Here is a 27,563-nt window from a genome sequence, read left to right on the forward strand (position 1 = left end):
CAACGCTACTCAAGTGACTTGGGACCGAAATTGAATAACACAAACAACCCCCCCCCCCCCCCCCCCAATAATTGGCAAGTTAAAAGCTGATCATGGATCAGGCTCTATACTGGGGCAGTCGCGCTGGAAACAATTTTGGGCAGGTAATTCCTGCCCATATTGTTAAATCGATCCAAGTCAGATCAATGTACACATGACTAAACAACTAAAAGCCAAGAATATGAGCCGATATATGTTAGCTATGGCAAATTAAAAGTGAGATCACAGAGGATAATTATCAATCAATTAGAGGAGAAAAACCTAAATGCCGAAAGAGCTGAAGAGGGATAACATAGGCAGCCATACATGATTATGAAACTGGTTTCTTCACCAAGAAACCTGACAGGAAATTTCTAAATGTAAGTTCTTCAGTAACAAAACAAGAAACCAAAGCCAATTAACTCAAGGTTCAAACAAATATGACCTGTTGTGGCCCTCAAAGAACAAACTAAAAATCAGACAAGATTACAGAAAATGTTTATAGTGTGAATTACACCTAGAGGTTCAAATTTGAATGATATCATCAATGAAGACATATATATTGACAGTTACCAATAGAGATTTAAAAAAAAAAAAAAATAAATAAATAAAAAAAAAAAAGAAAAAAAAAAAGGTTGATAGTATACTTGATCAACTAAGTTGTTCCAGGCGCTTTGCACTATTCACAAATGTTGCGCTTTTATTAAAACCTTCTAGCAAAAGTATCCGAATGGCCTCCAATCCACCTTGCAATGTCATATCCAACTGCACACAACCAAAAAATCAGCCACCGATAAAAATATCCCAATATCCAGTAATGTTGATTGCCACACCACATGCAATAAGAATCGTAACCAAAGGATCAAAGTTCTAACTAGTTGTTGAAGATTTAGCTCGGTACTGTAGCTATCATAGCACTAAAAATACCAATCATGTAGTTAAGTTTGGTTTCATAGAGAGCTCCTCATGGAACTCTTTCTAGTTTTTAAAGCTCAAAAATTGAGATAGAACCAAATTTGACTTTATAACAATTCCCAAATAATAGAACAAACAGGCAATTTTCTCCACCTGAAAGTATACTCACTAAGCCTAGATGCAATTTGGAGCATATATACAACCATACTAAATAAACACCAGACATTTATGCAAATTTATGCAGTACATTGTTTTTCGTTGTTATCCTGTGGGAAAGTCCAAAATAAACTATATTATGTACAATATATTATGTTTGCAAATAGAGTTGATAGTCACATTTATGCAACATCGAAACAACAAAAAAGAATGCACATTTATAGGCAAATTTTTATAGGAAAATTGTACATAATACATTTGAAATGCTATGTTTGAAATTTTCTTTCTATATTATGTTTGCAATCTTTGCATGATTAAGTACTTAAGTAAACTTTGTGTCCCCATATTTAGTTCAAGTGCTTTTACACCCAAAGGGTAATAAGACTAGCGTCAAACCACTCTTAAGAAGTTAACAACAAGTTTGACCCAAGCTGTTAACCAACCAAATGAGGTGGAAACTTTTTGTGGGGTATTTAAGAGGTTAGCTGCAGCTAAAGAGTTTGACAAACTCTTTGATGCCATCAATTGCCTCGAAAAAGCTAATTTGAGTCAACGAAAGGGTAAATTATTGAACAAGCCTAAATTTGGGTGGGCAGACTTGAAAGAAGTGAGAGCTAAGTTCTATCCGGCGTACTTAAGGAAACAAAAGTGTATGGAGTTCACCAACCTTAGAATGAGGACCACGACCATTAGTGAGTAGACTACTACTTTTGAAACCTTAGATGAAGTGTATGGAAGAGCAGCTCACCTATATGGGATTAGAGGAAGGGAAATCAAGAATTCGGGAAAGAAAAAGGAAGAGTTTTGAGTCTTTTCACAGGGTGAGAAGAAGCATAAGCCTAATGGAAATTTCAATGAAAGGAGGAAGAACAAGGGGAACTTTGGGAGAGGAAAGAATAATCAACCATTCAATGCTCGGGGAAATGGGAATCAAAGAATTGGTGAGAATCAAAAGAGAACCTATTTTTCACAAAAATGTGAGAAGGACCACCTAGGGTAGGATCATGACCTGTAGGTAAGAAGTTGGGGCATCGTGAGTACGAATGTTTTAGAAGAGCCTAGTATGAATGTTAGAAAAGGTGAAAGAGTCTAATATTCCAACCAAGCCACCAACCCAATGGACCTACACCTAAGATTGGGACTAGTAGCAATGCGGGTGGTACTCCCAAGGGCGTGTGTTGTGATAAACAGTATGAAGCTTAACTAGTGTTTTAAAAAGCACGCCTGTGAGGCGCAAGGCGAGGGTAAGTGCTTAGTTGGTCTAGGCGAGGCATTTTTGATTAGGCGCACCTGAAGAAAATTTCAGCAAACTTTTTTCACAGTTTATATAGTGCGTCTCACTTTAAAGAGGCGCCTTAGGCGCACTCGGTGCTGCATAACCCTTCTTGCTTCAGTGCGCCTTGAGCTTTTTATACATTGAGCTTAAGGGCTTAAGCTTCTCATGATGTGGTAATTGACACTTTCCTTATATGCTCTCTTTCTGTGAAAGTTCTTTTGATTCGGGTGCATCACATTCATTTGTTTCTAAGACCGTAGTAGAAAGTCATAAACTAGAGGTATCAAACCACTCTCTTTAGACATTTCTATTCCGTCAGAAGAAGTAAGGAATTGTTTTAAGTTGTTTAGAGTAGAGGTAATCATTAGAGCATCTCCAATGGTTTAATTGTAAGGACTTGCTTGCAATATAAATAAAATTTCTAGCTACATGCTTACCATTGGAGAACAAAAAATTGAGCACCATGCTAGCAATTGTAGCCCAAACAAGCTACATGCTTGATTGAAAAAGAGACAAATAAACCCCACTTATATTATAACATGTGTATAATTATTTATTTATCGGCTATTTCACCAAATGCCATTGAGTAATTTAAAAATTCACCAAATGCCATCGGACTTTTCAGAATTCACCAAATGCCACCTGGTTTTTACAAAATTCACTGAGTGCCATTAATGACTAACGGCAGTTAACTCCGTTAGTCATTAAGGCTAATTATGCCACGTGGTGGCTTATGATTGGTTGCTTATTAAATTAGTATATTAATTACTTAATAAAAAAACTTAAAAATAAAAAAAAAACCACCCATCCACCATGACTCAGCCCGACCACCGTCACCACCATATCCCCACCTCCAACCAATCCCCACCACGGCGGCGACCCACCCCTGAACAACTGAGCCGGCGACCCAGCCTTGAACAACCGCACCGCCGGCGACCCAGCGTAGCCAGCCCGCAGCAACAACTAACGCACCCAGCCGATTCGCAAACTCTCCTTCTCCCTCGAAAATCCCTCCCCTCACCACCACCGACGACCAAAGCCCCCCTCCCCACGCCGGAGAACCCAAATCAGTTCATCCCCTCCGAGCTCCACCCTTTCAACCACCACGCCGGAACCCTAAATTAAAATCCCCAAAAATCGAAATCTAGGGTTTCGACACCTTAAACCCCAATATCGATTTCCCTAAATTCGTAACCCCCTCCACTCCATCCCTCCTGCTCCGACGAACCCAAACGACCTCTTTCCCTCCCATCTCCACCCCCTGAACCACCTTGCTTAAAATCGAAAACCAAATTTGGTTTTCGATTTTGGAGATTTCGTTTTTGGGGTTTTATTAGGGTGTCGAAGATGGGTGTTTAGGGGGGGAGTGGATGCAGATGGTAGGGGGAATAGGGTCAGGGGGAAGGGTGGTCGCCGACGATGTTGGTCGCCGGTGGGGGTGGAGGCAAGGGGTTGGGCTGGCGTAGGGGCGGTGGTGCGGCGGGAAGATTGGTCGGGGTTCATTTTTTTTTTTATAATTTTTTTGATAAATAAAATAATAATAAAATGAACCAATTAGAATATGCCACGTGGCATAATTAGCCTTAATGACTAACGGAGTTAATTACCGTTAGTCATTAATGGCACTCGGTGAATTTTGTAAAAACTCGGTGGCATTTGGTGAATTCTGAAAAGTCCGATGGCATTTGGTGAATTTTTAAATTACTCAATGGCATTTGGTGAAATAGCCGTTTATTTATTTATTAAAATTTATTTTTTACAAACTAAAAAATGTTGTAGCTTACCATTGGAACACTTTATTGCTAAAAGGTGTTGTAGCTTAAAAAATAATATAGAAAAGCAAGCTACAAAGCATTGTAGCTTGCCATTGGAGATGCTCTAGCCCGGCCTGGCACCCGATCCACCCCACCCAAAAAAGTTTGCATGATCCACGTTTTTTGGGCAGGTTTGCATGACTTTATCTACAAGCCCGACTTGGCCCGCCCATTTGATCACCTCTAGTTTAGAAGGGCACCTCTTTAAATTTCTGGGGTAGAATTTGACTTTGGAAGAATTGGATGTCATTTTGGGAATGGACTGGTTAAGAAAATATAAGGCTCAAATCGATTGCTCGGCCCAAAAAGTTACTTTGTATAGTCCAACAAGGACTAAGGTGACGTATAAAAGGGAAGGCAAGAGTTCATGGTTAAGGATTATTTTCGCTTTGCAGCTTTAAAAGTGTGTTAGGGATTGTACATGTATAGTTCAAATAGATGTGGTAACAACTTGCAAAATAAAAAGAAAGTAGACTTTTCACCTCTTCACGTTCTTGTTTGTTGAATGGACGAAGAACAAAGCTTGCAGGGTCCATCTTTCCAGGAGGCCTCCCAATACCTAAATTTACACAGATTATTGACATGAACAAAAAAAGAATAAAACAAAAATAGATGTTTCATTCTTAATTTGTACCTATCCTTAAACGAGGAAAGTCACGATTTCCTTTGAAATGATCAATGATACTCCTCATCCTACAAGGCACAAGCACATTAAATCAACAGTCACACAGAACCTTCCTCGCATCATTGTTCATAAACTGATAACCTTTATGAGTCAATCTTATAAGCTAGAATTTTAGCATGCTGACAAGAATAATAAGCTTGACTAAATACATTTTCAAAAGGTCAGAAACTACTTGAGAGTTTTATCCAAGTCCCATAAGTTACCAATTCATGTTAGTATATTCTATATAATCCAAAAATAAAGAAGTTTTTGGCAAAAGTGTTGACAAATAATATTACATTCTTTTCAATTAGGTAAGTCCAAGTGACCAACTACGTAAAGTGGTGAGCTAAGTTTGATGTGGTTCCTAGCCCCTAAGAGTTTGGGTGAGTAACTTAAAGGGAAAATTAACTTAGCTACAAACATGTCTAAATTGCAAATATCATAGCATCACAAGCACCCAACAACATACTTCCTCCGTTTCGAATTATTCTTTACACTTCTAAAATGGCACTCCTAGGCAATTTTTGGAGAAAAAGAGAGAGAGAGAAATAAAAAAGAGGGCCCACATGAGAGGAGAGAGATGCACAGATTTGTTTGCCCAAAGAAGAAGTGTAGCAAGTAATTTGAAACATCCTCAAATAGAAAGTGTAGCGAGTAATTTGAAACGGAAGAAGTATAACAAAGGAAGTGCTAGGAGATAAATACCCATTGTGTCCTCCATGACCACCCTTAGGCAATAGCCTCAATCTTGCAAAAGGCAAATCCAAATCATCGTATATCTGCAAGATAGTCAATCATCTATTTAAATGAGGCTCAAGATTTTGAAATGCAACACAATAAATTGAGTATGCGAGTAGTATATTACCACTAATACTTGGTTCAATGGGATCTTATAATATGAAACCATAGGACCAACCTTCATAAAATATTTCAAAGTTTAGTTGCCACCAAATGTAATATATAACAGAGTTGATAAGTTAGCTTTTAACATAATGATAGATATTTTAAGATAAGCTACTTACAGACTCACCACTGACATTCATAAAAGTTTGTGGCTTGGATAGGATAATTGGAACTTTTCCAATGTAACCTGATAAACACAACTAAATTAGTTCAATTAAAAAGCAACATGAAAAGCCAAAGTTAAGAAGTCCAAGAAAATTTAACATCAACAATTATTCCTTGTTTATGAGGGACATTTCAAATATATCTGTAATCTGTTCCATTATGTGCCTTTAAAAAACTGATGAATCACAATGTTGGTAAGTTGCAAATGTAAATGGGGACTAATATTTTGGGAGGGGGGTGTAGGAGACTAGGAGGCTTAAACTATACGAAAAGTTAAAAAGTAATTAATATGATTTTTTTTTTTAAAAAAAAAATTATTTGCAATTCACATATAAATTACTACGTAAATAATTTCCTTAAAAGCTTCTCTCTCCCACACCACTCTTCGACAACCTTGGCTGCTAAACCCTCTTCTTATGACATTTCTTCCCAAAATCCTCACAATTTGCATTTTGAAGTCCATTTAGTTATTAAGAACCTCACTTATTTACTCCACCTATCATCATTCATTGAATGAGAACAAAGCTAGTTTATATATACTATACTCTAACAGAACAAACAAAGCCTATGTCTAGTGTGGATTGAAAATGCAACCAAGCTCCAACTTTCACTTGCTTCAATTGAAAATTTTGCAACCAAGCTTTGACTCTGATCATCTTCAATTGAGCAGCTCAATTCCTTGACACAGTGAGCAGGAGAGAATTTGTTTGTTGACAGAATAGTGCTGCCAAGAATCAAAATTGGTTTCTCTGCCAATTGACTTGAATGGATAGGCAAACTAGATGAAAGTATACATATCAGTATTTCAACCATAAATAGCATAACTAGTATGGGGGCAGAAAGAGTATGTTTTCTGGATCATTTAGTAGTGTTTATTATTAGGGAATAGGGATGTATACATTCATACTATCTTGCTTTAACATCTAGTAAATTTGTAACCCTTTCGCACAACATTGACGAATTCGCAGAATCCTGAGAAAAGGCAAGCTGTTTATAGGTAGTTGATAGTTTGATTACCAACTAAAGCTCATGCCCATTGCCATCCAAATTCAATGCTCTACCACTATGGCGCTATAATATCCTCTATGTTACTTGAGAATGTTTAAACTAAAACAGAGGGCAAGAGTACCTTTCCCAAACATAGCTTTAAAAGATACACTATTCATTGAAATTCCCTCTGCTTCTGCAATGGCGTCTACCATCTCGAATCCAACCTGTAGAATAGTGGAAAGGAATACATTCACTGCCTCTGTAGATAAATTAAATCCAACTCAGCAAGACCAAAATCTTAGCACATTCTACGATTAATAATGATTGAATATTACGATAATTCATATGAAGCACAGTATCTTGCTAGGAAAAATCAAACTCCATTAAACTTGTATGATCATTCTAAATGGTAATGTTAAATTGCAGAGAAACATGCTTCTTCGCGACACTCAAGGTAAAACCAAAATGCTGGATGATATGAAAGGTTTCTTCTAACTACATTTCAATGTTCCCTAACTCCAAGATCCATATTATTTTCAATTAAATTGGTAACACGATATTCAATTTCTAAAGGTTTTCCCTTGACCACAATCGACTCAAACTACAAAACATCGAAATTTTACAGCAAAAACTTTTAATCACACATGTACCCAATTCTGCTTCAAGAGTATTAATTCTGATCAACAATAAAAGGGAAAAGAAAAAAAAAAAAAAAAAATAGTAACACCCAATAAACTCACTAAAACTGAAAATTTCTAACACAATATTGCATCAAATATTACAATAATCACCAAAAAATAATGCTCTTCTAAACACCCAGAATACAAAAAGGCACAAAATTCAGCAAAAAAATGCAGAAATTACAGTATAATTAGAAGAGAAATTATACATTATGACGAGTGCCGTTGTACTTTTTGCCAGGATTTCCAAGGCCAACAACAAGCCACGGTTTAGGCTTAGGCTTTATAGAAAACGACGTCGCAACATCGTCAGAATTAGAATCAGCAGATAAACAAGCAAAATTGGTCATTCTCCAATTCGAAGTGGGAGATTTTAGGGTTTTGCGAAATGTTGAAGAGGACAAAAAATAACTGCAACTGCTACGAAAATAGCAGTAATTCAAAGCTGATGATGAAATTTGCACTGGAATTGTAGTAGTGTTCATACTTTTTTGGGGAATTAGGGTTTTATTGAAGATGAAATTCAATCTATTGAAACAAGATTTGAACCAATTACTGAAGTTGTTTAAAGAATAAAGGAGAAAAAGAAGGGGGGAAAAGCAAAAAAATATGTATATATCGCCGTTGCCGGGGATCGAACCCGGGTCACCCGCGTGACAGGCGGGAATACTTACCACTATACTACAACGACTTATTGAATAACATATGAGTTGTAATTTATTTATTTTAAAAAAACTTGTTTAAGAAGTTTAATAAATTCACAGGTACTTGTGTAGGTTTTTTTTTAAACACAAAAGGAAGCCTATATTACTTGGGCATAGCCCTAATAATTACATCATAAAATTCAAAGTAGTACATAAGGCAAAATGCACACTTTGAAACCCATAGTAGCCAGAGTTTAGCAAAACACTACCATAGGAATTGTCCACTGAAACTAACAGATTATACAGACAAGCAAGAAAACTAAGGAGATGTGCGATCCTGCAGTCCTTTGAGATCTTCTTTATATGCAGCTACAGCATTGGTGGGGACTACTTAATGAAGAGTATGACCTAAGCTCATGGTCATAGCATACCTTGCCAAGTTATGAGCCAAATAATTCAGCTCCCTTGGAACAGTGTTAAGCACAATCACCATTTTGTTGTTATTGAGAGCCCTGGCTACATCAATAACAACTGCAGCCAATTCATTGTGCATATAGTCCCCTTCCCTGTTGAGAAGGCTTCTTATATTATGTGCATCTATCTCAACTTCTAAGAATTGAAGAGGCATAGCTTGGGCAAAGTTCAACCCTTCCCTAAGAGCATATAGTTCTACTCCCAGAGCACTAGGTGAATTATATTTGCTTGAGTAGCCAAAAAACCATTCTCCCTTATCATTTATGAAGACTCCACCACCCCCACCTTCATCCTTGGAAATCCAAGCACCATTAGTGTTGAGCTTCATCCAACCCTTCTTTGGTGGGCGTCAGCAAGGGGTTCTAACAACTGAGGGTCCTGCTCCATCTGAATAATTACTTCTGCATCCCCTGGTGTCCTGTAAAACAAATGAGTTGATCTAATAATCTATAATGAATCCGTTGAAAATAGAATTACAATTATAGACTTCATCATAAAAAATGATCCCATTTCTCAGTTTCCAAATATGCCAAAGCCCCATAATAAAGATGGACTTCCACTTTGGAGTTTGAGTGAAGTTGAAACGAAGCCAATCATTCCAATCTGAATTCATAAAGATGGAGAAATTGAAATTTTTAGGTGGCTTGATCTTTTGTATAATCATCTTCCAAAGAATACCAGAAGTGCAGCAGTCTCTGAATAAGTGAATAAATGTTTCGTAATGTATGGAACATCTTGTGCATATGGGATCAAAACCAGGGAATTTAATGGCAAGAAGTGAAACAGCAGGTAAGATAGAGTGAATGCAATTCCACGTGAACATTTTATATTTGAAAGGCACTCTGAGCTTCCAAAAAGTTTTCTAGTTAAAGGGGAAAGGAAGAGAATAAGGGAGAAGGATTTTTAGAAAGAAAATAGGTTGTCTTGATGGTGAAAACACCAGAATCATGATGTTTCCACCTAATGTGATCAGGAGAAGAGGTTGGATCATAAGTGGAGATAGGAGAACTTAGGATAAGGGAACAGATATGAGCAGACAAGAGATGTCTTATATTATCAATACACCATTTTCCATCCCTAATGATATTAGAGACTCTCCAGTGGTATTTTGATTGAGGAACATCTCTTGGAATTATCTTGTAAAGAGGTTCCTCTCCAACCCAATGATGATACCATAAGGAAGTGTCCTCACCATTGCCTATTCTAAGGATGAGACCCTTAATAATAAATCTCTTCCTTTCAAAATATCCCTCCACATTGATGATTGAGAAGAATTTGGGATGCAATCCTGAAGGTTAGTTCTACTAGCATACTTATCCTTTAGGATTTTAACCCATAACTTATCTGGTTTAGCTAGATAAATCCATCCCAATTTAGCCATGAAAGAGATATTTCATTCCCTTAAAGATCTCAAGCCCAAACCTCCCATAGATGTGGGAATGGTCACATTGTCCCATTTAGTTCTAGGGGTATACTTTAGGAAATCTGTTCTATTCTAGAGGAATCTTTTACATTTCTTCTCAATATCAGTCAATATAGAAACAGGCAAAAGACTATGTTGCGTAGCATGAACAGGATAAGAACTCAAGACATATTTAATTAAGGTGCATCTACCAACCATGTTTAACAATTTAGCTTGCCACCCCTTAATTTTATCTAAAGTCTTTGAAACTAGATCCCAATAATCCCCTTTCTTCAGTTTATTAGGACTAATGTTAACTCCCAAGTACTTCCCAAAAGAAAAGCTGGATTTAAAGTTACAGAAGGTCACAATTTTTTTTTTTTTTTTTTTGACAGCAGTGAAACAAGTCTATAATTAAAGACTTACGGACCTAGCTCCCTTCCCTGGCTCTAACAGCCAGATCGTGAGCCCTAGAAGTAGCAAACCTGGGCACATAACAGCAACAGACATAGGGATAACTATGGGTAAGTTGTCGGATCTCAAGGACCAAACTTCTCAGCTCCTTTGGTACCTTCCCTGGGTCCTCCACGGCAGTAACGCTAAGCTTCTTGTCCGTCCTGATCTCAATCTGATTGTTGCATCTCAGAGCTTCCTTTACTCCCTCCTTAATGGATAGAAGTTCACAGTGAAGTGCTAAGCCTCCAAACACCCTTTTCCTGCCCTCTGACAATAGTCTATCCCCCTTCGTAACCACCCATCCCACAACCGCCGAGTCCAGCACCCCCTTCCTATGCTTCCACACATCATCAATTGTTACTGATACAACTTGTTGCGAGTCATGGGTCCCCCTCTGCCAGTAATTCAACTCCGGGGCTCCCAATCCAGGAACCGAAATCCCTTGAATCGAGCAACAACCCCCACTTTGCTCATGATACACTCTTGCACAGGCCTCATTGCACATTTGCATTAACCTAATAGGTGAACATTGCTCCCCTCTAAAGATGATGTCATTTCTATGCTTCCATATGCTCCAGAGGGTAGCTAGGATAGCTCCAGCAAGCACCGGGTTTTCCTGCTTCAAATTGAATGCGTAGGATAAGAAGTTCCTCAACCAGGTGACAATGCAAGCCTCTCCATCTCTCACTTTAAGGCCTAGGGGACCACACAGCCATAATCGCCGAGACACATTACAGTCTCTGAAAAGATGATCAGTTGTTTCCACCGAATCCCTGCAAAACACACACAAGGGGTTAATATTCAAACCTCTCTTGACAAGACCTTCCTTGCTATTGCATGCCTTCTGTAGCACTTTCTAGCCAAGGAAAAGCCAGACTGGAGGTACATATAGCTTCCAGAACTCTTTCCAGAATTTGGGTCTCTCCTGCTTACTAGACAAACCCAGCAACCAGAGGTACCCCGATCTTGCAGTGTATACCCCATTCTCCGTCTCACTCCACAGAATCTCATCTGTATCTTCCCCGCTTGGGTGAGTACTTAGGATTTTCTTAACGTCATTCGTGTCAAAAAGCCTTCATATCACCCCTGACTTCCATCTCCCTTCTTCATCCATTAGGTCACTCACATTTTTGCAATTGGTCCTGACCCCTTCATCTATTCCCGGCCTCATCCTCACTCTTCCATTCATAGTCGAATTGTCTTCTTCTATCTTGACCCCCCTCCCTCTTCTAATTCTGTACCAAAAACCCTCCTTCATACTTAATGTCGTCCTCCTCATGCTCCTGACCGCCCACGAGCCCCTAGAAAGAGGCCCTCCTTTCATTCCCCCTTCTATTGGTGACGCACCATACCTCCCAATGACCACCCTACTCATTAAGCTATCACGGTTCCTATGAATTCTCCAAGCCTGCTTCAGTACCAGAGCTTGATTTAGCTTGTGGATATTTCTTAAGCCCAGCCCGCCATCCTTTCGAGGTAGCTCCAAAATTTCTCTCTTTTTCCAATAAATCGACTTTTTCCCACTCGCATTCGCCTAGAAGAATCTCAGACAAATAGAACTAATCTTGCCTAGGATTTTCTTCGGGACCAGAAACAAGGTAAGAATGTGGGAAGTCATCGCCACCAGGATGGAGTTAATCAGAAGAAGCTTTCCTGCTTGCGAGAGGGATACAAATCTCCATGAGAGTACTTTCCTTGAAATCTTCTCCACCAGGAAATTGAACTGAGACAAGCTCCGCCCATCAAAATCCATAGGGCACCCCAAGTAAGACCCAAAGAAGTTTTTGCTCGTCATACCCAAAGGTCTCCTAAGCGCTCTGACAAAAGTAGATGGAGTATTCGGGCTGAACATGACAAAGGATTTCTTCGCACTTATTACCTCCCCTGAGATTCTACAGAAGTCATCCAACGCTTGTCTTAGCTCCTTACACACCTCTAAACTTGGCTTGAAGAAAAGTAGAGCGTCATCTGCAAAAAATAAATGGGAAATTCTCGGGCAATTTCTCGCAGCACTTAACCCTTCAATTCTATTCTGTTCCTGGAGCCATACTAACTTCCTTGAGAGTACCTCCATACATAATATAAACAAATAAGGAGAGAGCGGGTCCCCCTGCCGAAGTCCCACTCTGGGAAAGAACCATTCCGATTGTTCCCCATTGACAAGCACTGCATAAGAAACCGTTGTGATACATTGCCCTATCCATTGAATCCACCTTTCCGGGAAAGCCATTTGCCTCAGGATACTGATGATGAAATCCAATCTGACTCTGTCGTATGCCTTATTCAAGTCCACCTTCATCACTCCTGCAAACTTACCATCCTTCCTCTTCTTTTTTTTGACGAATTGGATTAACTCATGCCCCATCAGGGCACTATCCGTCATCAGCCGTCCTGGAACAAAAGCATTATGGAATTCTCCAATTACTTCTTTTAGGATAGGCTTTAGGCGATTTACCAGACACTTAGAGATTACCTTATAGGTTGTATTGCATAAACCTATCGGTCTGAAGAGGTCCACCCTATTTGCATTTTCCTCTTTAGGGATCAAGCAAATGAAAGTTCTATTCCATTCCTTTAGGATGTACCCCCGTTCAGGAAACTCCTTACTGTAGAGAATAAGTCTTCACCCATGGTGTTCCAGAATTTTTGAATAACTATTGGTGGGCACCCATCCGGACCCGGAGCTTTCAAGAAGGTCACAAGTTGATGCTTAACATTATAATCCATTTTGGAAGGGAAGACTATACTAGAATTTAGATATAATTAACCTTTAAGCCTGAAAAAACCCCAAACTCCTCTAGAATATTCATCATGTTACTCAGATTCTGGATGTTGGCTGCCCCAAAAAGAAACACATCATCAGCATAAAAAGAGATGAGAAAGGTTATAATATTTTAAAATTTTAGAGGTTATAGTGCTTGGGTAGTATACTTGCAAAGTTGCAAGTTACACCAATTGCAAGTCCTAAGTAAGTTTAAGTTCGGTTGGGCTAGCACATAATTGTAGGGAATATTTCAAACCCTCAGAACTATCAATCTTTCACGTTGAGATCTAAGGCAACTTCGAGTTTGGCTAGGTGTATTCGAGTCTCGCGAATGAAGAATGGTGTGTGTTTAGGAAAATGTTTGGAAAATCAAGAGGGAAAAAAAGAATAAACTTTAGCTTGGAGAGAGAAAGAGAAGATGATTAGTGGTGAATGAAAACGAGGAAATCGTCTATATTTATAGGAAAAACGACCGAAAAGATCATAAAAGAGTCAAAATTCGAATCACGAAGCGATACAAAACAATTTTTTTATGCCTTTTGTTTTTATCATAATTTTTTATCCAAAAATCGAAATAAGATAAATAATATGTCGTTGGAAAGCTCTTGAAGTCTTATTTCCAACCCATTTGAATTAGATTAAAATATTTTATAGAATAAAAGATATGACCAAAATGGTGGGACGGTGTCAATTTTGGATAGAGTTTAATATTTCATTAATATCTTTTTCGTTTCGAATCGGAATTGCAAATATAATAAATCATTGGAAAGCTAATATCAAGGGCTATCCAACCATTTAAGATTTTGATAAAAATAGGAGACACGAAAATAACATCTGAACTTCTTTGAACATATTTTAATTCGAATAAAATTAGACTTTCAAAAAGAAAAGTTTTATTCAATTTCAAACTCTTAATCTTTAGCTTTAGAAAAGGATAGCTTGGAACTCTCTAGAGGCTTCTAGAAGCTTGTAATGAATACTAAAAGTTTAAGAAATATAACTAAGATTAATGGACCCTCCATATGATCATTGGGTCCGCATATAAGGCTCGGCTTGGGCCTAGTTTAGTATTTTGGCCATAACTTCCTCGTTATAGCTCAGATTTGGGCTTATAATATATCGTTGGAAAGCTCTTTTCAACCCCATCGAACTACACAATTATTAGACCTTGATTATGGACCAAAATAAACTAGTTTGAACTTTTTTATAAAAAGAACATGAAATGAATGATTTTAAGGACACGAAATGAATTATTTTGGATTTAAGGTACAGAATGAATGATTTTAGTCTAAAACATTTAAGGAAAGGTTAAAAAAGGGGAAATTCACGATATTCATCAAATCTTCATCCAACTTGATAATCAAAGACGTGAAATGTAGTCATCACCGGGTATGGTTTTTGAGGAGACACAATCAGGTGTCTACAATAATATTATGCGAGTTATTGATTAATGCACATTAAAACTACCAATGTAATGATCACTTGAGATAATTTATTTGAAGAGAACCTAACTCAATTTGTATAAAATTATCTTATTTTAATGTAAATGCATAAAAATTCCGGTCTTTGTAGCAAAAAATAAAGGTAATAGAATATATACAATAAATAAAAAATAAAAATGTTCTATATATATACATTATAACCTACGTTTGATTTAGGCTCAAATAGTTTAACCTTAGCAGCTAAATTTTAGTAGTTTTAGACATAAGTGTATATATTGCTCAAAAGTCAAGCACAACACAAAAAATGGAACTGTTTTGGTGACAGGGTAAAGTCGTATCCCCTAATAAAAAATAAATACCTAAGTCCTCTAATTAAAGTAGATAGGGAAGTAGGGTCGAACTCCACAGGGAAACAAGTCTTTTTACTCCTAATTTATTATTATAATCTAAATTATCTAAGTAACCAATATTTTTGGGAATAAAGTCTATACTACGAAGAATAAGTTTAAGGAGAAAAACAATAATAAGAAGGCCTAGGGTACAGGTTCACCAATAATTAATATTCCGGGATAAAACATAATAACTAATAATCAACATTGCACAAATAACATGATCAACAGGCTCTTGCAATTTATTAATCAACATAGATCTAACAGGCTCTCGCAATTTACTAGATCTAAGTTCCTATTAAAAATAGCCTTTAATATTAAATTAACATCTGCTCGATTCATCAATTCAATATTTCTTAACATTCACAATCAAATTACATCTGCTCGATTCATAATCTAATTGCAAAGAATTAAAACAATTCAATAAGAAATTATCATGCAATACCAATAATCAATAATAACAAATTATCCCTTCATATTAATTATGGATCCCCATAAACCCTAGAATTAAACTATTCAGACATAATCATAGCTAAACTAATCAAATAAATAAAACAAAACATAATCAAAGAAGTAATTGAAATAGCTGAAATTAAAGGAGAAGAAATTGTTACCAAAGGAAATCTGAATTAATGGAAGTAATTAAGAACAAAAGTTGAGAGAGAATTTAAGAGAGAGAAATATCCTAAGTAGAGAGAGAAAATCTAAAAAAGAAGGTAAACCAAAATTACGTAAATAATTCGTACTTTAACATTCCTTAAAACAAAAATTAAAACTAAACTAATTAGGTCTGAGAAAAACACGCTCCCGATCGGGCTAGAGGCCGCCCGATCGGGCGCTCCTTTTTCCTTGCGCTTCTTCTCAGCAGCGTCGCCCGATCGTGCTAGATGCTCGCACGATTGGGCGCGCCTTAGTCCACGCACCAGCACCAAATGCATGCCGCACCCGATCGTGCTAGCTTGCCCAATCGGGCCCTCGCTTCTCTTCGAGGCTTGGACTTCGATTGGGCTTGATTCCTCGGTCCAATCCGGATTTCCTCTTCGGGTCTTGAATACTCGGTCCAAATACCTCGGTATCCCGATTACCGAGCCCTTAATCACCGGCTCGATGACTCTAACCGGTCTTGGGCTTCAAAGATGGTCGTGCTCTTCTAATTTCCGTAGTCGCTCCATGAAAAACCCGAGAAAATGCTCCAAAGATGCAATTTCCTACAAAACTCAACAAAGACTACGAAAACACTAGAAAACACCAATTAGCAATAAAAGTGGCTCGAAATAGCCAAAAACACTATTAATTAAGACCAAGGGACGGGGGTAAATTACTATATAAAATGGACATATCATTTGGGTATAATTGTAAACTTGAATATTGATCATCTTTATACTTCTAAATTCTATTATTCGCTTCGATTTTGCTTTACGTGCCCTAATTTTACATTTTACAATGTTACACCGCTTTAACAAAAATTGATACTTTTATACATAAGACTAAACATAGTTATGTAAGTACTTATCAGAATTGTTTCAATGTACAAGATTCACATATCAACTTTTATATAATCTATATTGATGGATAATGAAAGATATGCAATGAAATACATGGGGCCTTAGATTAAAATGTAGGGATCGGAAGAAGGTCACTACGACACCCACAATGTCACACACAGATAGTCAATCAAAATTTCAATCCAATCAACCCAAAATTCTTACACTCTAATATTACACAACCAAATTAGCAACAAATGCAGTAGAAGAACAATAATAACATTGACAATACTAGGAAGAAACAATATCAAGCAACACACAAGAATTATACGTGAAAAAGCCCTTCGACAAGAAGGATAAAAATCACAAGAATGTTTAAGGAGTCCACTCTAACTTCTCTTATTGATAAATTGAGGGAAAAAGAATTCCAAATTAGTTTATAAAAGAATTCACAACCCACCACCAACACCAACAATAAGAGATCAAAATTAGAGAGTGAAAGGAGTACAATTTACCCAAATCACAACAGTTTTGTCTAGAGACAATTTTGAACAAATTAGAGCTCAAAAGACGATCCAATTGTCCGAAATAGGCTCTTGATGTTAGAATTAAGTTGTTAAATTTGAGCACGATTTAACGGATGAATTTTCGGAAAAAAGCGACTAAAAGTTGTGTTGGAAAAAAAACTGAAATGGAAGCACTTTTGAAACCCTCGCTTAGCTCTCTATTTTGTGCGTGTGTTTTATCTCACAATTGCTCAGTATTCTCTCGCAAGATAATTTCATAAGACTTCTCTTAGAAGCCACAAAACTCATGTCAAATATGGAACCAAAAATAAGACTTAACAAGTCTATAAAAAGACTTAGGCCCTGTTTGGGAGAAAGCTGAAAGCTGAATCTGATTGAGTTAGCTGATTTTGACTAGCTGATTTTATTAACTGATTTGACTAACTTATTGTATTAAATGGTTATATAAAAGTGTTTGGTAAATAGATGATAGCTTAAAGGTGATTGAGTATGTGAAATGACATTGTGGGGTAGGTAGTTTAGATAGGATTTTAAATTAAATGAGGTTATAAGTGTCATTTCACAATAGTTAATGAATAAGCTAATTGAAAAGGCTCCTAAAATGAGCTTTTTCAAAAAGAGCTTATTTAGTGGAATAAGCTCTTTCAATAAGCTTTCTACCAAACACTTATATTAGCTTGTTTGACTAGTCAATCAGCTAAAGTTAGTCAAATAAGCTAATATACCTCCAATAAGCTTACTACCAAACAAGGCCTTAGCAAATTGGGCTGAAATCATAACAAAAACACCAACAAAGTAAATAGTGAATTTGAACCCATTTAGTTCAAGCTAAGAGCAAGTTTAGCCCAAGTCTTAAGACTTGGATATGACATCATTTTTGGTGGTCCCCATTGAAAATGATGTCATCAAATTCTTGTTAAGACTCACTAAGACTTACACAAATTTATCACTTTAGCCCTAAGACTTTAAACATTTGACATATTATATGTAGAAAAGTGTAAAAAAAAAAAAAGAGATAATAAAAATAAAATTGAGGTGGGTGAAGTGGGTCCCAATCTCCTTAAGTTGAGTCTTGAAATTTCAAGACTCAACTTGAGACTTGCTTGAGATTTTTGAAGAAAAATGGGAAAAGTCTTAAGCATAAGTTTTAAGATTCAAAATGATGATGTCACCCTAAGTCTTAAGACTTGGGGCTAAACTTGCTCTAAGGCCTAAGGAGCATGCCCGTTGTAGTCCACGTTAACCTTAGCCTCGACGCACTCCACACCTTCATGGCTCATGCCTGGCTGCGTCTGGCTCGCGCTTAGCCGAGCCATAACTGGTTCATAGCCCAATAGGTATAGACGTATAGTAGTATATTTCAATCAAGGCCCAACAAAAGGGTCTTAATTTTAATGTTACACAATTTGACAAGAATACATCAATTAGTGTCACAGCCAATTTCTGCCAAACTCTGGAATAAACTACACATTCTCCTTCACTATCCCCAAATTCACGCTCTGCCGCCGACTTCAGCGAGACAAGCAGAGCTTTGCCGTGCGAAGAAGATGGAGGACATGAAGAAGAGAAAGCTTGATGATGTTGAAAATGGTCAAATTTCTCCTGCTTCTGGTGAAAAGCTTCGTTCTTTGCTTGAACCGCTTGCTAAACCCCAGTTGGTTGATCTCCTTGCTAAGTTGTAAGACTCTTTTTACTTAATTTTTATAATTTCTTTTTGTTATGAGATACTGATTTATGCTATTAATTTTATTCAATTTAATGGGTTTTGTTTGGTGTTATTTCTTGTTTCATTGAATATATATTGTATAGGTTCAAGCTGTTGTTATTGGATTTTCGCCCATTGATTTAGATGGAATTTGATTTCGCGGCTTGGGTAATATAATCCCGAAGCCTCTACCAATTAAGCTAGTTGACATTCGTAACGTGACACCCAAACTTAATTGTACAGTTTTATAGGTTTTTTTTTTTTTTTTTTTTTTTTTTTTTGTTGGGGGGGGGGGGGTTGTGAAAAGATTGAATGTTAAGGGGCACACTGCCACACTGTAATATGTTGATAAATATAAGCTTTAAAATAGTTAGGGTTTCAGTGCTTCATGGTTCAACCAGTAGTATATCTTTAAAGTTGGTCTGGGGCTTATTATGTGTATATCATATGTTGGTTTAATCAGTGTCGTAAAATGGTGAATTTGGGTCTATAACTAACGAGCGTTGTAATGTTGGGGTGTTATGTAACACTTTAAGCTCTCTTCTTGATCATGTCTAAGCTTTTTAAGTACAAGCACGATTTTTCGAAGTCAGTTATCTATAATGGGATAGTAGGTTAGCTGTCAAGAGCCAAATATAAAAATATGTCATTCTTTTTTGTTAGGATTTGGTTCCTTTTGTTCTCAATTGTCTTTCCGATCTTCCCAATCTTCAGAAATCTGAAATATGCTTGCTTTAAAGTGTAATTAAGATTTCGTTGCTAGCAATACCGTTGTTGATTGTGTATTTAAGATCACATGCAAGAAAAAATTAGTAATATTATGATTATAGATGAGGCAGTGAGCAAAAGTTGGCTAAGATGTTATGTTAAATGAAATGAGCATCACAAGAAGTGGTATGAAGCCATGCAACAAGAGATAAGGACCCATGCGTGATAATTATGCTTGTGGAGTAGATTAAGACAAGAAATTTCTTGATAGTAGGTTGTTGAGAAGTTAATATGGTCTCAAGACATGGATTAAAATGTATGCATCTTATAGAGTGAATTGTGGTTGGAAGTCTTGAAGAATTTATGTGCATGTAGATTAGCATTCAAAGGGATAATTCTTAACCTAGTATTTGTCACTTTTGGTATTTGTCACTTTTGGCAAAGAAGCCTCCAATTTGAGTTATTTGTCACTTTTGGTATTTGTCACTTTTGGCAAAGAAGCCTCCAATTTGAGTTATTTGTCACTTTTGGTCAAGAAGTCTTAGAGAGTGCATTGACTTTTAAGGTATTTGCCACTTATGGTGAAGAAGCCTTCGATTTGTGTTATCATTGAATTAGTTGATACGTTGAATTTTCATTTTCATTAGGTTGGCATGAAGGTTACATAGTTTGGGGTGACCTTGAATATTAAATCTATGTGGAGTAGATTAAGGAACTTTAGATAAAAGACAAGAAATTTCTTTTTGGTAGGTTGTCGAGAAGTTAAGATGATCTCAAGGCATATGAATTTTGGTTACATCTTACTAGTAATAAGATATTTGCATCTTATAACGTCAACTGTGGTTATATATAGTAAAATATTGATCATTTAAATTCACTTAGATATATAGCAATGAATACTTCATTATTAATTTGCTAAATTTGGATTGTTTCATGGTTCAAACACATGGTTTAGGTCGCAACCCCAGGAACGGTCATGGTGTCGCGAAAAACGGAAATGATGTGCTGATCGTGTCATTGTTGTTGTGGTGCGAAGTTACTTGCAAAGTATTCTAGGAATTAATAATACCTGTAAGCTATTATAATAGCTAGTGTAGACTAGTAGAGGCTGAAAGCCATTTTTGGGGATACATGGGGAATCTCGCAAGTAACTTTTTAGTGAAACACGGATGTTACATTCAATGCAAGGTGATATGGGGTTGCAACATGTGATTCAAACAAGATTGTGGATTTTTGAAAAACACTGCACTTAACTAAATGATTTTCCTTTACGATATGGCCCAACACCTAAGTGACGAGGTTGTATCTTTGCGCTATGGATGATATTTCTGTTGGTCATCATACTTGAAGATAGATAATCTAAAGACAACAATGGAAACTTTTGCGCAATTAGAGATTTTACCTGAATAATGAAGATATTATTGATGGATGTATATTGAGATAGAGAGGGCATAGTGCAATGGCTCTCATAAAACACATAAATCTGCTTTAGATTCGATGTGGTTGAAAATGTTAAATAATTTTCCTTTTGTAAGCCATTACAGCTTAAATTCCCATTCTCTCTATAGTAATAGCGAGAGACAAAATTTGGATGAAGCAATTTTTGCTTGCATCAACTATCTACAACATTATGTGTGCTTATATACCAGCCACCAGGCTTGATACTGCCTATGTAGTTTGAGCTATTTGTCAGTTTACTAGATTTCTTCAAATCCTGGTAGAGATACTAAGGAGTAGTATAGAAACAATTGACGTGCTTTGATCTATGCAAGTGTATGTAGAGAACTCTCAATCATGGCTGATGATTTTGATTCGCAAAGTTTATTGATTTATATGATTACGTTTGTTGGGCGGGCTCAGCCATGGAAGTTAAAACTCAAGAGTCTGGCTCCTCAATGGAGACTTTAAGAGGAAAACTGGCTTGATCTTTCTTTTTTGTGAGCTTTGATAAACACAAAAAATATACGTAGTATATATTTTCTCTTTTTAGAATGGATATTCATTATGAAGCGTAGTTTCTCCCTAACAATCTGACATAGGTTTTCATTTCTGGAATTAATTAGTTTTATTTGATACTTATTATGGAATGTGATCAAATAATGCAAAGACATATGAAGGATTTTCAAGTTTGCATGCCTCGAATGTTCAATCCCTTATATAGGTGCTTTTATGAGGTTGTTTAGGCTTTTAACATATTAAAGGTGGGCATGCATATAATTTTTTTAGAGAATAGGTGGATGATTGATATCTTGAACTAACAGTTTTTGGCCCCAGGTCATTGTTTGTATATAAAAAAATTATCACAAAATAAAGTGAAATATAGTGGTAGTTTTATAAGATAAATATCATTTGTTAAATATTTTTAAAATAATTGAACATCAAAATTCATTATTTAATATGCATCAACCTAAATGTTATAATGTTTCAGTTTTTTTTTTTTTTTTTTTTTTTTTTTTTTTTTGTGTGTTAAAGAGATTTTTTTTTATTATTCAGCTATCATAATATATACCTTCGAGTAAACATATTTTGTTTTTAAAAAGAAAAAACCTGTAAAATTGCTTTGCATTTTTGGGTTATATATTTTAATCAACTATAACCTATATGAATTATGGTTGAGTAACCGAAAGAAATGAAATTAATTTATAATCACACTGTTGTTAAAATAAACAAATATAAGTTCGCAATTAAAATTCTAAAATTTATGAACATGAATAACTCTTTTTGATACAATTTTATCATCATAAGATGTCATTGTAGTGATGGTTAGTTAAAGTTTAATTTTAATGAATACGAGGTTATGGGTTCAAATAATAATGCTAATAAATTATAAATTTGTATGAGAAAACATTGATTTATGAATAGTAATAGTAGGTGATATCCGCGTGGCGAGATCGGCGATAAATGGCAAGATTACAATCCTTGCCATTGAGTTTTAATATACTGTATATATTGATTTGTTGTATTGAGTTACTGCTTGAGAATTGACTCAATTTATGTCATTGCCTATCTTATTTCCTAGATCCATTTACTGCTCCCCCCCCCCTCTTTTTTTAAATTTATTTTCTAGCATGGATCAAGGAGTTTTTTTTTGGTACACATTGCACTAGTATCAGCCTATAGGTTCCTTGTTCAATTCATTCTCTTAATGCATATCATTTTATAAATTGTGAATCTATGTCAATAAGTCTGATCAAGCAAATCCAAAATTAATTTGTCTGTGCCGGTGATGGTAGAACATCTACGCTTATAGTTGTGTGTAATAAATTGACTTTGTGCATGTGTGTTTGCCTGCATGTGTGGCGTGAAGAGGGTCCAAATATTCTCCAGTTGCAGGAGAAATTATGAGTCTTGCAAGTGCTGATCCTGTTCACAGAAAGCTATTTGTTCGTGGCTTGGCATGGAATACTACATCAGAAACCTTGTGTGATGTGAGTGCGTTGTATGATTGCTGATCAGTTTTGCGTGTCATGATGGGTGATAGTTACATGTTTGGGTGAATTGAAACATTTGAATTAATGCTTTTAGGTACCACTTCCCTTTGATTTAGTTCTGTTGCTTGTAAAGCTCAAAATTCTCCTTTTCAGGCATTTGCAGTTCATGGAGATATTGAGGAAGGAGCTGTGATCACTGACAAAGCAACCGGCAAATCTCGCGGTTATGGCTTTATTACTTACAAAAATATGGAGTCAGCTCAGGATGCTCTAAAGGCATCTAGCAAATTAATTGATGTGAGTACAACTGCTACAACTCAGATTCTGTTTTTGGTTTTTTTTTTTGTTGTTAATTAATGAAACTAATGCACTATTTAGGAAAATAAGACCGAACGCAAGATTAATTGGGTAGGCTTGCACTGTATATCTAATCACTGAAATTAATCAATACAAGCTAATATCATCGCACTTCGAGGGTGTGATTCCTGTGTTTCCACTCAGTACTTTATCCAATATACTCCTTTATTATTACAAGCCTTCCCCTATTTATACTCCTACTCCTTGCCACAATGCCACTTACTCTTCAACATAAGTTCATAACAGAATCCCTTTAATTTGCAGTAACCACCTAACAACTAATTCAACAACTTGACACTTGTGGTTAGTTCTTGATTGTTGCTGGCTTCTTCCTCGAGAATGTGTGAATAATAGGGGGTCTATTATAAATTCTTGCAACAACCTTAAACGATTACTTTCTTGGCTGATAATGTGTTTTGTGTTGTTGGAGTTCTGGTAATATTCTTTTGATGATATGTGTTGGAATACATTTTCTTAGCTTCTTTTATATAAACATCTACTGGAACTTTGAAAGACCCACCTTCAGGAAATTGTTTCAAGTTCTGAGATATAACATTTACTTTCTCTGTTCCATTTTGTATAGCAATATATGTTTTTTGGTGGCCAAACTTTACAGACTCTGATTGTATATTTTTACAAATGTAATACTTTTTATAATTCATGTGAGAGTTTTTTAGATTTATTTTAATGCCTATTTTCTAATATCAATTATTTTATATGTAATTTTAAATTATACATAAGTCAAGTATTTATGGCCAAAGTTCGCATAGGAGCCTGCAAAAAATATTTTTGGCTTTTGATTAAGAATGGAAGAAATTTTATGTATCATGTATTGAGGATTTCCCTTATCATTTTCGAAGCTGGGTTGCTTCTGCCATAGGTCCTGCTCTTAAAGTTTACTTGACCATATTAATTAAAAAAATAAAAAATTGTATTAAGAGACTACATAACTTAATATCTTGCCCCGGTTGTATTTTCCACTGGCATGTAAAGATTATCAAAATTACCCCAAGGGCCTCAAGGATTCATTCATTTGGTTGGGAGTTGGTTACTTTGTTTAAAACACAAGACTTGTTGAAAAAGTCCAATTTTGCTGATTTCTTAAAAGTTGTGTCTAGTGGAGACTGGAGATGATATATATTTGTATGTTTTCAGTCTTTCATTTGCTCTCCTGCTTGTCATTACTTCAGGGCCGCTTGACTGTCTGCAACCTTGCTTGTGAAGGCTTAAGTAGTGCTAGCACCGCACCTGATCAAGCACAGCGGAAACTTTATATAGGAGGTTTGTCACCAGAAACCACTACTGAGATGTTGCTCAGTTTTTTCAGCAGGCATGGTGAGATAGATGAAGGTTCAGTTGCGTATGACAAAGATACAAACAAGTCTCGGTATTCTTCATTTAAATTTTTTGTTCTTAGTTACTTTTGTGCAGGCTTCAGTTTCTTATGTCTCTGATCATTTTTTTTTCTTTTGCAGTGGTTTTGGGTTTGTGACATACAAGACAGTCGATTCTGCGAAGAAGGCCCTTGATGACCCTGAGAGAACTCTAGGGGTAATTGATATCTGAAAGTTTCACGTCTTTCTATGTTTGCTTCTATGCTCTAAAATCTAAATGCGCGATCTTCTAGTGAGAGGTGTTATTAGCTGAAACCACAGGGCTGTAGTAGCATTATTGCATAAGCATTTCACTTATTTTTCTAAGCTGAAGGCTTTACTACATTATTCTGGACTTGCCCTTTGAACACCTTCTCGTTCGTGGATATAAGATAATGTCAAATTAGATTTTCTTCGCTTTTAGCTCAGCAGCCTCAACAGTCACCAAGCCTTTCTCTTTCTGTTTGTTCCCTTAAATTTGTGCAACCATGTTTTTAATTTAGTAATATTGCATGAAGCCTGAACTTACAGGAATAGAAATTTGTACTTCTTTGTTGTTGAATTGCTCACTGGAAAGAAAGGATGTAGGAGTTAGGTTGCAATCTTGCATATGTCTCACCGGACTATGTCAAGAAAAGTGGCACCTTACTATCATCACTGCAGTACAAAATTACTTTTCCTTCTCTTTGGGTTCTGTTTCCTACAGAAGCTTTTGTTTGTGTTGATTTCTTTCGGTATATGAAATTTTTAACCCCTTTATCTCCATCTTTTTTCAACTGACAAGTCACAAGTGTTGTGTATAGTTATTACTTATTAGCACTTTAGAGAGAATCAGTGGCAATCAACTATAATTGCTTTTGGCAAAAACTAGTATAATGAGACCTAAGGGGGCTTTATCTGTTTCTCGGTGCTACATGACTTGTTACAATAAGTTATTGTGAGACTGTCTTGCCCAAGAATTACTCATTACTTGTTGAGAACTCCATCGTCATTAATTACCTTTGTTAATTAGAATTTTATTGCAGTAATAGGTGACTTTAGTTGATATGTATTTGACTTGAGCAGCATCAAACCCTATTGTGCTTCATTCAATGTTGAATTCTTTCTTGCTAGAAATCAATATGATATTCTGTGCTATATGCAGGGCCGGAACATAACAGTGAAGTATGCTGATACAAAGAACAAAACAACTGCAAACCAATATCCCTCATCAGCAGCTCCTATGGTCCCTCCTACAGCAGGTGGATACCCACAGCATGGGAAACCACAGGCACCACTTGGATACAGTTACCCTCCACACATGCCATCATACCCACCCGTCTCTTACGCTAGTCCTCCAGCAGCAGCTGCACCTCCACCTGCAATGGCACCAGGGCCATATCCTCAAGGACCACCACCATCCCAGATTTCTTATGCACCACCACCCATGAAAGACACATATGGAATGCCACCTTCTATGCCCGTTGGCATGCAGGGCTACCCATATTACATGGGGAAACAATGATCAAATACAGCTGCAGTGTGGTATTCAAGCTTTGAACATCTCCGTGCTTTCTCTACAGTCTGGTATATGCTTGAGCCAATACAGCTGCAGTGTGGTATTCAAGCTTTGAACATCCCCGTGCTTTCTCTACAGTCTTGGTATATGCTTGAGCCGAATTGAGGATTTCTGCATCTATCATCTGCTCTTCTCAACTTCTTCAGTATGTTCGCTTCTGTATCTGTAGGCAGTAAGTTATAATTTTGATTCAATCAAAGTATAAATGTCTTTTGCTAATTGAAGCATCGGTAATAATTGCGATTTAGAGAATATAGTGGGGAGTTTTGAGGGCTTTCCTTATAGGTTAGAATCCTAGATTATACTGTATCTTGTACTATTATTAGTTAGACGTCTAGGGGAAGAGTTAAATTTTTTTTTTTTTTTAATATTTAATTTTGCAATCTAGCATAGTGTTGAAGATGCTCCATGTTTCTGAATTTGTGGTCCAACAGTTGAGTGTAATAGTGAAAGCATTATAAAAGGGGCATTTTCTTTTATTTTTTTCTTAATTAGAACAGACTATATATTGCATTTTTTTTTTTTTTTTTTTTGATTAATTAAAGGGACAGATTCTTACCTCTGAGACTCTGATAAATTGTTGTGGGATTGTGGCAGAACATAGGTGCAATGGTGCTAAGGATGCAAATAGCAGATAGGGATTGGTCAGATAATGGCAATAGTAATTACAAACAAACAATCTACTACCTCCGTTGAATGTTTTCTGCAACTTTGGGAGGGTTTGCGGTACACGATGCAAAATTTGATAATGATGATTAATGTATATTAGGGGTATGTAATTAAGGTGGAGAGAGAATATTTGGATATTTAATCAACCACTCACTACCACCCCAAGACCACCACTGCCACCACCAAGACCAGCCAACAGTCCAACACCACCACCGCCTTCAACGCCGGCTTCACCACCACTACTACCTCCCCACGATACCACCACGAAACCCCCACCATTTCAGGTCCGGCGAACACCACCACCACCACCATTTTCACGAAACCCCATAAACCACCACCAGCCCCACAAAACCACCAGCCCCACGAAACCACCACGAAACACCCACAAAACCACTACCAACCCATAGATTCGACGAAAACCACAACCACCATTCTCACAAAACCCCCCACGAAAACCCCCACAAAACCACGAAAACCCCACGAAATTCCCACAAACCCCCCCCCCCCAAAAAAACCACCATCAGCCCCACAAAACCACCACCACCATTCTTATGAAAGCCCCCATAGATTCAACGGAAACCCACTACAAAATCATC

General features: G+C 36.7%; 2 protein-coding genes and 1 non-coding gene across 4 annotated transcripts; 1 reads left to right on the top strand and 2 right to left on the bottom strand.

Moving 5' to 3' along the window:
- Positions 1–256: 256 nt before the first annotated feature.
- LOC110691381 (peptidyl-tRNA hydrolase, mitochondrial-like) lies at positions 257–8,183 on the bottom strand. 2 transcript variants are annotated; one of them, XM_021868306.1, is made up of 9 exons: positions 7,794–8,183; positions 7,044–7,128; positions 5,869–5,936; positions 5,712–5,762; positions 5,552–5,625; positions 4,814–4,872; positions 4,662–4,738; positions 666–783; positions 257–378 (listed from the first exon to the last, which is right to left on the bottom strand). In XM_021868306.1, the coding sequence occupies exons 1-8, from the start codon at positions 8,067–8,069 to the stop codon at positions 670–672; spliced, it is 804 nt and encodes a 267-aa protein (XP_021723998.1). In that variant the 5' UTR covers positions 8,070–8,183; the 3' UTR covers positions 257–378; positions 666–669. The 2 variants fall into 2 exon arrangements, with proteins under 2 accessions (XP_021723998.1, XP_021723997.1); XM_021868305.1 differs by lacking the exon at positions 257–378 and having other exon boundaries at positions 437–783.
- Positions 8,184–8,203: 20 nt separating this feature from the next.
- TRNAD-GUC lies at positions 8,204–8,275 on the bottom strand. Its single transcript has one exon. It is a non-coding gene; the product is annotated as a tRNA-Asp (tRNA).
- Positions 8,276–18,571: 10,296 nt separating this feature from the next.
- On the top strand, positions 18,572–26,789 carry LOC110691382 (UBP1-associated protein 2A-like). Its single transcript, XM_021868307.1, has 6 exons — positions 18,572–18,844; positions 22,887–23,007; positions 23,164–23,307; positions 24,558–24,754; positions 24,843–24,918; positions 25,885–26,789. Exons 1-6 carry the CDS (start codon positions 18,714–18,716, stop codon positions 26,242–26,244), a joined length of 1,029 nt encoding a protein of 342 aa, XP_021723999.1. The 5' UTR covers positions 18,572–18,713; the 3' UTR covers positions 26,245–26,789.
- Positions 26,790–27,563: the final 774 nt, after the last annotated feature.

Source organism: Chenopodium quinoa, unplaced genomic scaffold, assembly GCF_001683475.1.
Source record: "Chenopodium quinoa cultivar QQ74 unplaced genomic scaffold, ASM168347v1, whole genome shotgun sequence".
In the NCBI taxonomy this organism is placed as follows: Eukaryota; Viridiplantae; Streptophyta; class Magnoliopsida; order Caryophyllales; family Amaranthaceae; genus Chenopodium; species Chenopodium quinoa.